This window comes from Podarcis muralis, chromosome 12, assembly GCF_964188315.1.
Source record: "Podarcis muralis chromosome 12, rPodMur119.hap1.1, whole genome shotgun sequence".
NCBI classification, from domain to species: domain Eukaryota; kingdom Metazoa; phylum Chordata; class Lepidosauria; order Squamata; family Lacertidae; genus Podarcis; species Podarcis muralis.
In genome coordinates, this window is record NC_135666.1 from 23,195,447 (window position 1) to 23,205,979 (window position 10,533).

The 10,533-nt window shown below is 43.8% G+C and overlaps 1 protein-coding gene across 1 annotated transcript; it reads right to left on the minus strand.

The window, feature by feature from the left end:
* Positions 1-215: 215 nt before the first annotated feature.
* MSRB2 (methionine sulfoxide reductase B2) lies at positions 216-10,178 on the minus strand. Its single transcript, XM_028749708.2, has 5 exons — positions 9,686-10,178; positions 8,450-8,562; positions 7,438-7,514; positions 3,372-3,519; positions 216-1,901 (listed from the first exon to the last, which is right to left on the minus strand). The coding sequence occupies exons 1-5, from the start codon at positions 9,825-9,827 to the stop codon at positions 1,794-1,796; spliced, it is 588 nt and encodes a 195-aa protein (XP_028605541.2). The 5' UTR covers positions 9,828-10,178; the 3' UTR covers positions 216-1,793.
* Positions 10,179-10,533: the final 355 nt, after the last annotated feature.

A 10,533-nucleotide genomic window follows, 5' to 3' on the forward strand; every position in this document is an offset into this window, starting at 1 on the left:
TATGTAACCTGAAACGTATGTAACCCGAGGTACCACTGTATTCGGTTGGTGCTGCCCTACAGGAAGCAAAATCCTGGTGCTTGAACAAAAGACAGGGAAGTAAGGGGAAGCTTCAGAGATGGTTATGTTGACTCACTTGCATGCACACTTCACCACATCTGATCCTCCTTATGTTGTCTTTTAATAAGTGACTCGCATCAAGAATAAATTAAAACCACCGTGAACAAAACATTTTATTCCAGCATTTACAACAGGAAGTAGTAAACACTCCTTTTATGTTTTGCATTATTTCTTTTGAGGGAGGAGGGAATAATTTTATAAATAAAAATAATAATGATGACATACTATTTTATGAATTGCAATGCATCCCAACCCCCATTAATAAAATCTAAAATGCAGACTAGTAGGAAATAAAAATTGTTCCCAAAATCGCCAGAGATCTACAAAGAAAAGGTGCAGCAGCAGAATATGCCAGATGGAGAACTGCTGTTTTATATCAACATTTACATTTATATTTTTCAAAAAGTCCCCAGCATTCATCAGAACAACGAAACAGCGGGAGAAGTGGCTTGTAGCCTTTAATTTGAATTTTCCTAAGGTGAAGTCGTCAGAAGGCAGGTGCTAATAGTGCCACAGCTTCATTGGTTTCAAATATCGTGCTTTCTAAATTCATCTCATGATTTGGGCCCCTATGCTTTTTAATTTTCACATTAATGATGTGGTTCCTCACTCCAGCAATTAGAAGCAGGAAGGTGTGTTGTCCGATGACATAGTGCTACTTATGCTTTCCCATCTGGGTCTTAAAAATCTACTGGTGGATTTTAGTTTGTGCTGTGAACAGGAAAGCCTCATAGTAAAATACTAAAATAAACTGTTTTTGGAAAACGCAGTTCTAGAAATAAATGGAGTCTGCACCAACATGAATTAGAGCAAACCCACTCCTTCAGATGTCTTGGGAGTCCTCTTTAGCAAATCCTTGTCTTGGAAATGGCATACTGAGTCGGTTGCACCAATGTAACACAAAATGTGGCCTTTCTCTCCAACAATGAGCAATCATTTAAAAATTATATTTATAATTTAATTTACATTATACTTAAGAGGCATGTACAAGGCTCCTGTATTTCCTTTTTAGAAATATGTGAATGTGATTTGCATGTGCAGTGGAACATCGGAAATTGAATGTAATCCATTCTGGAAGGATGTTCCGATTTCTGAAACGTTCGAATTCTGAGGTGCGGCTTCCGATTGGCTGACAGCTAGGCTTTTTGCAGATTGGAAGCCGCATCAGACGTTTGGGTTCCAAGGAACGTTCAAAAACTGGAACACTTACTTCTGGGTTTTTGACGTTTGGGAGCTGAAACATTCAGGAACGGAGAGGTTCGAGAACCGAGGTTGCACTGTAATTGATTGCTTCACCTATTAACGAGGCAATCAACTATTTTTTAAATAAAAAATGCAGCATGTACATTAATTTGTATGTGCTGTCTGTGCTGGATTTAATGGAACTGCCTACATGCAGAAGAGCTCTGCATCCACATAAGCAGGGCACACAGGTCTCCAGACTAGCCTGGCTACCTTAGATGAGCCCATTCCATCACAGAATAAGAGCAGCACATCTCACATCAATGGTTTGGCGTCCCCCCATATGCATTCTCATTAATTACCATCACTATGTATACACAAAATAGGCACAGGCACCTGGCTCCCGATACATTTTCAAAGTGGCGCTCTGCGGCAAAGGAGATCTGAGCATCAAAGTGGTATCAAATGCACAGGTTGAAAAGAGGAAAGTCTCACTGCTTGGAGCTTGGTTTAAATGTTAATGCAACACTGTTGATGCAGAACCTCTGCCCAGATGGCTCGGGACCATCGCCGAACACATGGCCCAGATGGGCATCGCACTGCAAGAGAATAACAGACTTAGTTGCAGTGCCAGTTCCTTAAATTAAAGCGTATCTACATAAATTAAACAGTCTGATTTCATAGCCAAAGGGGCCAATTAAGTCTGCAACTGCCATATAAGCAATACCTTCTGTGTTTAGAGACAACTTCCGAAGCCCACTCATTTTAGTGTGCTCGCGTTTGCATGCATACAAATGCCCCAGGTGTAAAGTCTGGCCTCTCCTGGGTAAGCTTTCTGTGGAAAAGATACCTTAGTGCTAATAAGATGGTTTTCTATGCCAAAAAACCCATTCTTATTGAGAATACCACTTTAAAATCAGGTAATAGTATTGGGGGGGGGGGAGAATGCCCTCATTCCAATCAGAATACAGTACCATTGTTAAATTTGTGAGTCAGTCAGGAAATCCACTGGGACTTCTGATGCAGATTCCATGAGTATAATCACTCATGGGGCAGATCTATAAATTTTCCTTCAACTTTTGTAAGGTCAGCTTTCCCATCCACTCATCATACAACTGTCTCACATGTGCCGCCTGATCCTTTTCATATTTACTCAGAGGTAAATATTGTTGTATTTAACCGGGCTTATTCCCATTGGAAATGTACACATGTGCGGCAAAATCCTATGCATGTCAACTCAGAAGTAAGTCCTACTCAGTTTAATGAGACCACTAATGCTGTGTAGGATTGTGTTGTAGTGGTCTAAACCACTGAGCTTCTTGGGCTTGCTGATCAGAAGGTCGGCGGTTTGAATCCCCGCGACGGGGTGAGCTCCCATTGCTCGGTCCCAGCTCCTGCCAACCTAGCAGTTCGAAAGCATGCCAAAAAAAGGTGCAAGCAGTGGCGTAGCGTGGGTTGTCAGCACCCGGGGCAAGGCAAGTAATTTGCGCCCCCTAACCCGTGGATTTGCGCCCCCTAACCTGTGGATTTGCCCTAACCCCAGATGTTGCGCCCGGTGCGGCCGGCCCCCCCTGCACCCCCCACGCTACGCCACTGGGTGCAAGTAGATCAATAGGTACCGCTCTGGCGGGAAGGTAAACGGCATTTCCGTCTGCTGCTCTGGTTTCACTTAGTCATGCTGGCCACGACCCAGAAAAACTGTCTGTGGACAAACGCTGGCTCCCTTGGCCTGTAAAGCAAGATGAGCGCCACAACCCCAGAGTCATCTGCGACTGGACTTAACTGTCAGGGGTCATTTACCTTTACCTTTTTAGATTTGCCCCAGAAGTTCATACATTAGGTCCACTACCTGGGGCTAATTTCAGGATTCGTGAAAGTGTATTTAGTTGTACTAATACAGCTACACTTCACTGGATTATTTTGATTGTTGTTAGCCGCCCTGAGCCCAGCTTCGGCTGGGGTGGGCGGGATATAAATAAAATTTATTATTATTATTATTTCTGTGACACATATAGAATAACAGACTTGCATTTAAGGAACTTTATATGCTTTCTTTAAGGTAAGTGTACCTGTTTGCAGATGACTTCCGTGCTGCTTGTTCCTAGTGAATTATCAGGACGTCTCAAGATATTAGTATTGCTTTCATCTGTGCCACGTGTCCCATACGCTTCTGAAAAGGATGGCCACCCTGTGCCAGAATCATATTTTGTTTCTGAGCTATAAAGGACAGCAAAGTTGCATATTAATGAAGGGTTGTGGTGCATGCACACACATGCATACACACACGTGCACACTCAGAGGATGATATAGATAGATAGATGATAGATAGATAGATAGATAGATAGATAGATAGATAGATAGATGGATGGATGGAATCTATCACTAAATTTATCTCTCACCTATGAGCAAGAAAGTAGCTTGGAGAGGGTAGCTTGGAGGGATGTTGCTTTCCCAAATAACATTGCCTTTTTATCTTGTTCTTTTCTCCCCACCCCAAAGATGGCAGTAGTAGTGTTCAAAACTCCCATTGTTCTAAGTGCATTTTGCAACAGGGAATTTCATTAGCGCAAGCAGTTTCTGATGCAGTACTGTGCCTAAGATTTCAGATTAAAACTGCAGAGTGGAAGGAAAGGAGGACCTTTTTCTGCCTCCCCACTTCCAGCTACTCTCTGAAGACTGGAGAAGAGACCCTCTTAAGAATATTAGGGGGGTGGGCAGGTGGATGAAAATGCTGACAACCATAACTGCATTATTAAAAAGGCAATCTTGTATCACACGTGAATATCCTTAAATTGGAGGCTAAAAAGATGAAGTTTTGCTTTTAAATAGATAGATGTTCGGTATGGAAATAATCAGGGCTGGATTTAGACACATAGAAGCATTTCCATTTAAAGCGTTGTAAATTTAAACAGGGAAAACAGGTAGAGAAAAACAGGATTCCACATCACCATCTGGTGGCACAATGTTATATTGCATATAAATTGCCTTTCCTTTACCAGTCTAGCTGAGTGCCAGGATTATTTATAGCTCATGTGTTGTTGTTAATAAAATAGATGAAGGAGGGAGAGCAACTCAACCAAAACCTAAGGACTTCTGAAGCCCATTGATTTCAGAGAGGACTTTAACCCTATGCTTGATTTCTCCATTAAAACCAGTGAACCACAGCATGAACTAAGCATAGTAACTCATAAGTAAGTACAAGAGATTTCTGTTGGATGTATTTGTTAGTGAGTGAGTTTAGCACTATAGCCTTAAGCCTGTGCAGCTTTGACTGGGCTGTGTCCAAAGTTTCTGAGGCTCCAATCCTGTACCCACTTGCATAGGAATAAGCACCACTGAGCTCAGTAAGACTTACACATGAATATTCATGCTGTTGCCCACATATGCCTTTAAGGAACAGGACACATGAAAAGTTCAAAGAAACAAACAAAAGATGTCTATGTCTTCCAATTAAACATAGACATTTACATTTTTAGCAACTGTGGTTTAATAAAATTAAAAAGTTTTGTATTCTTCATACTTTCAGAAATATGGATCTATCAAGAAACATTCAGGTGGGAAATTGTGTCCTGTTTCAATCAGACATACTGTATACATTTTTGGTGTAGCCTGATTAAGTAGGAACTTTGTAAAAATCTGTCTGATATGCCTAGTCCAGCCACACTTGCAAACTCCTGGATCAAGGTGTACAAACTAGGCAAAATCAGCACTGTTCTAAAACCAAAGAAAGAAAAGCAGAGAAAGTAGAATACCCATGTGAAAAGAGTCTCTTTCACCATCTTCATTTATCAAAAAAATTTATAAACTTCTTACTATTTAAAATTTTTATAAGTAGTGTATAATATGAAAACAGACAATGCCATTACAGAACCTAAAACCAACAAAACAGTAAAAAGCATATAAAAACAAATCTTCTAAGAAAGACGGACCTGAAGTGAACTCTAGTTCAAAAAGCACACACCCTATGCCACAGTAAATGTGTTAGTCTTTGAAAGTGCCACAAGAGGGACTCCTTGCTGTTTTTCCATCTTACAATGTAAATGCAGGGAAGAGAGGCTCACAAGTCTGTCAGAGATCCACTTTGAACTACTGAAAGTGCAACAGCAGGGATCATTCAGTGTGCAATTTAAGGGTTAAACAGGGCCTGTGCACAAAAGTAGAGATTTCTTATGCAAAGGAAGTCAGGAGCAGTAATGTTTCTGAATGCCAGTTGCTGGAAACTGGGGGAGAGGAGGGTGTTGCTGCGCCCAGATCCTGCTTGTGGGTGTTCCGCATGGCGTCTGGTCGGCCGCTATGAGAACAGGTTGCAGGATTAGATGGGCCACGGGCCTGATCCAGCAGTCTCCTCTTATGTAAAGCAGTGGGAACAGCTCATTCCTGCATGAGAACTACCACTGGATTGGGACCAGTGCAATTATACTCTCTCCATTGACTATGGCTTTTCAAAACAGGTGTTTAAAATTGTCTTGTTCACTGTGTCTTCTACATCAGGTCTACATTTTCTTACTGTAAAAAACAACAACCCAACAACCTTGCCAATTTTCTGCCCTATTAAAATAGCTCCCCACCACAACTATCCCTGTGTGGTTTATTTATAAGTACGTCGCTTAGTCTGCTAGAAACATGTTAGTAGCCACCAAAATGCTGCTGCTCAAAATTCTATTTGATCTTTGAAGTAGTTCACCAGAGCATTTGTGGATAAATGGGACATTCCCCAAACATATGTGTTAGATTAGCCTTTAATACACCATTCCTTCAACATATGTTGTTTACTTTGATCTGCATTTTAGCTGTCCCAAATGTAGTTGAGATGATTTTAAGAAGTATGACCCTTGCCTATAATTTTATGACTGGACTGAGGTTTGATGTTCCATTAAAATTCTGTGATTTGCTATCTAGAAAACCTGAGGCTTATGTTCCATGTATTCCTAATCCTTAGTGAATTCTTCCTAGGAGAAAGCAGGAACCTACATACCCTGCAGAAACTTTGCATGCTCAGAGATTAGGTTGCTTCTCAAGGGGCAGCTCTTGCTTTTGCCCGCAGTTCAGCAGTAAACACAATACAGCTAGGGAGGAGACTCCTTCCAATAATCTGAATGTGGGTCTTATTTCTACTTGCAGCAGGCTGTGAGGTAATAATATCCAGCAGCTCAGACGAGGCCCCCAAACACCTAAGCAGTCAGAGCTGATGGGAAATAGTAGTCTATTGTGCTTTCTACTGCTCCCTGCAGTCAAAAGGGAGAATTCTGCACTAGTTAAAGGTTCCAGACTCGAGGAAGCCAATCTGGGGGTGTCCAGATGTTGTGGACTACAACTTCCATCATCCGCGACTATTGCCTGTGCTGGTAGGGACTGTTTGACATTAGAGTCCAAGGCATTTGGAGAGCACCGCTTTAGCTATCCTTGTTCGAGACAATTTCCAGGGTCTTATCCTACATAGATCACAGTATGATTATTATTATTTACTAAATTTTAATTGCTTTCTACAAAAATAATCTCATGGATCTTACAAAGAACATACAAACGTATAAAAGAATAACACAATGATACAATAATGTAAACAGTAAAAAACAACACCCACCAGACAAAAAAAGAGTGCCTGGTCACCACTGACACAAAAACCAATCAACAGATGTCCAATCAAAACTTAATCCGCTAATATTATGCAAAGTCAAATGCCTGGCAGTATAGGAAAGTTTTAGCCTGACACTAAAATATATTAATGCTAGTGCCAGGTGAGCCCCATAGGGAAGTGTATTATGTAAGTGGGGAGATGAATGAAAAGGCTCTCTCCCTGAATGGACGAGGGGGGAATGGGGGAATTTTAACTGGTAATATTTGGCAGTGGGGAAAATTAACCTGTCTTCCTCCAGTGTCACAGCCCTGAACTGAATCAGGGTCTCCTCACTGTTGCATGTAGATGCACCCTTAGAGCTGGGCAGCCCAGGTTCAAATCCAGGCACAGCCATGAAGCTCAATGGGTGACTTTGGACCAGTTGCTCTCTATCAGCCTACCGTACCCTCACTAGTTTGTTGTGAAGGGAAAGCATTATGTACCTGAGCTCCAGAGAGAGTCAGACAGACATACACATGTAGATTTGAAAAAAGAAAAGTATATTGCAATTAGACTCCTACCTGAACAGCACAGCATTGCAGCATATGCAGTGGTACATCCCAGGCTCTGTGTTAGTCAGATGGATTCCACTAAAAGGCTTCAAACGTGCATTGTTAATATTCTAATTCTTTGCCATCTTTTCCACCCTCCACCTCCAAGTCAGCTTGCAAAACCAAACATCAAGCAGGCTCATGTGTGGGAACTTCCAGTGTAACATGGATATTCAACCTGCATGTCTCTTTGTCACCCTGAGAAGTTTCATTCCCACCTTTTACTCTCCTGGGGGTAACCAAACCAAGGAGCAAAATCTTACAGGTTCAGGTATGTGGTCATCACATGTTTACAGCACCCAACATCACTCTTGTCTGAACAGACAGAATCTGTGATCGATCATCACTGCAATCAGTTTAGGGTGGATAAAGAGAAGTAATTCTTCACAGAACTTTATAGGATTTCCTATAACGCTGTATTGTGTTTTAAATATTTGGTTGGAAACCGCCCAGAGTGGCTGGGGAAACCCAGCCAGATGGATGGGCTATAAATAATAAATCATTATTATTATAATTATTATTCCTGCCACAATTTGTGATGATGCCTTTAAAAATGGACTTAGTCATGTAAGAAGAAGAGGTCTATCTATTTTATCTATTAGAGGTGGGGAACTTTCAGCCTGCAGGAAAAAATTAGGCCTGCCAGGCTGGCAAATTTGACTTGCATGGCTGTTTTCAGCCAGCCCTGCCCACCTGTCACTCATTTGATGTCCTAGTTCTAGGACATCAAGTGCAGGACAGGTAAAGCCCCTGCTGCCAATGAATCATTAGGAGTGCTCAAGTGGCAGCAGGGCTTGCAGGCAGCACTGTTTACATTTGCTGCCTAATGCAAGCCACCCTGGGATTGATTCTACTTGGGGGTTCCTGGTTGAGATCCTGAACAGAGCCAAAACTCTGCCAAATTAAGGAACAGTTATGCAATGTATGTCTACGTTGAATATACATTTCACCTGCTTGGAAACTATTACAACTCTTGGCTTACCAGTTCAGTTCCTTTTTCCCTGGTGACATAAAACTGCTCAGGAGTCAACTTCTTTTGCCAGTCAGTGGTAACACTCGACTCATCGTATCTTGTCAAAGAACCCACATCTTTATCTAGAAAGGTGGAAGAACAAGAAATTCAACCAACAGGTATAAGCCACCGTGCGCAGAAGAAATTTCTATATGCCAGATTGCACCAGAAGGCGAACAGTAATTACATCCAGAGCCAAGAGAAGGCGATACATGGAGGCCTGCAATTACAGCTGACAAGTTGCTGAAATACAAGGCGCTTAGAACAGCTGCTGAGAGAGAAGCGTCACTCCACAGTGGTGGCATTTACTAGGAAATGGTCAAAGGCTCATATTCATGGAGGAGTTGTTTAATGGGGCCTTGAGAACAATAAAAAAGAAATTGCATACAGTTAAAGGGGTACAGAATCTTTGTAAAGAAAATGGTTTCAAATAAACATCATATCACCCTTGACGAATTGACAGCTCTTCCATCTCCCAGAGGCCTCATCAATCCTGCAACACACAGGTTGCTTCTAAACCACCATTTTCCCTCTTCCTGGTGCACACAAATTTACTTGCAAGCTCGCAAACTGACCTGCGTCTGTTGCAGAGCTTGGCTAGTGTGCCTGACTGGTCTAAGCATATTAAGTTGCCTGGCATGTTGCACACCAGCAGTATTTGGCAAAGCTAAGAGCACAATTCTAACTTGTCAGGATGGTGTGTTGCACTGCCAGAAAGGGATCCAGTGTGATGGATAGCCCAGCTTAGCCCTGGTGGATGGGAAACTGCCTAGTGATGGCTAGTGTTTCAGGGCCAACAGATCACCAAAGCGGTAAAATCCTCAGACTATGATAGCCTGGAACTGGCACAATGAAAGTCCCAGAATGCGAAAGGACAAAATGAGGCCCATTCCAGGGACTGTATCGGTGAAACAATGCAATTGTGTGACTAAACACGTTGTCCTTCCTTTGCACTGCAACTCGTCTCCCTAACGAATAAACCCGGGTAATTTGCTGTTGCTATAATTAAATCAACTCTTAAGTCATGCATAGGCAGCACTAGAGCAATCGCCTCGAGCTGCCTCCGAGCAGCAACCGAAGAAGCACCGCCCCCGCCCCCTCAACTTTTGCGCGCGCGCCCCGCTCCCGCCCGGTGAGGCCGGAAAGCCCCGTAGGGAGACGCAACCCCCGCACCCCTCTGCCGCCCAGCCAGCTCCAAGCAACTACCGCCGGTGTCGGTGTGCGCAGCTCGGGGGCCAAGGCAGACGCCGCTCCGGGCTGCCCCCTGCGAAGCGCGCAGAAACAGCGGCGGCGCCTGCACGACCGGCTGCAGGGCGCGAAGTCTCCTGAGGACTCGAGCGGCAGCCATGGTCGCCTCTGAGGAGCCCAGAGCCGAGTCGCGCTGCTCCCGGGCTCCGCGCTTGGACTGAGGCCCCGCCCCTGGCGCGCGCGCGGCCTGGCGGCTTCTTGCTTCGCTCCCGGGCCCGAGGGAGGAGGATGCGCGCGAAAAGGCCCTCTCCTCCTTGAGGGAGGCAGGCGGGGCCGCCGCTCCAGAAGGCTGTTAACAAGCCGGGCGTAGACGACTGTCTGACAGGAATCCAGGAGGCGCAAGTCGGAATCTGCTCAAAACGTTTCGCCGCCTAAGGCACAGGCAGCAAACGAGCGCCCTGCGTCAATGTGTTGTTTTGGCACCTGAGGAGGCAAATTCCTCCACAACTGCTTCTTCCCCCTCCTTGGCAGGAAAACTACTGCTACTACTGCAGTACTACTATTGCAACATTAAATAATGAACCAATTAGATGACCTTTTGTGAGGCGCCAAATCATCCGCCTGAGGCAATGGTTTCACTCTAATGGTGGGGCCGGTCCCACTCTTCATACCGTTCCTAGCAAAATGAAACGCAGCAAGGCAAAGATGAGGATGAAGAGTAGAAGCAACACAGGTTCCATTTCTTATACATGCCCTTCTTGCATCTCAGCTCATCTGTAAGTTCTTTAGGCAGCCACACCGGTTTCTTTAAGTGCTTCCCACTTTTTTTGTTGGAATTGTCTGCCTTTGTGCCTTCAATATTTCAG

Bases quoted from the DNA above. Each gene is read 5' to 3' on its own strand.
- MSRB2 (XM_028749708.2), bottom strand. From the start codon at position 9,827: ATGGCTGCCGCTCGAGTCCTCAGGAGACTTCGCGCCCTGCAGCCGGTC. The intron at 3,520-7,437 runs GTAGGAGTCTAA...TGTCCTTTATAG, and splicing joins TGCAATGCTGTGCTGTTCAG to CTCAGAAACAAAATATGATT. The intron at 1,902-3,371 runs GTACACTTACCT...ATTCTCTTGCAG, and splicing joins CGGAAGTCATCTGCAAACAG to TGCGATGCCCATCTGGGCCA.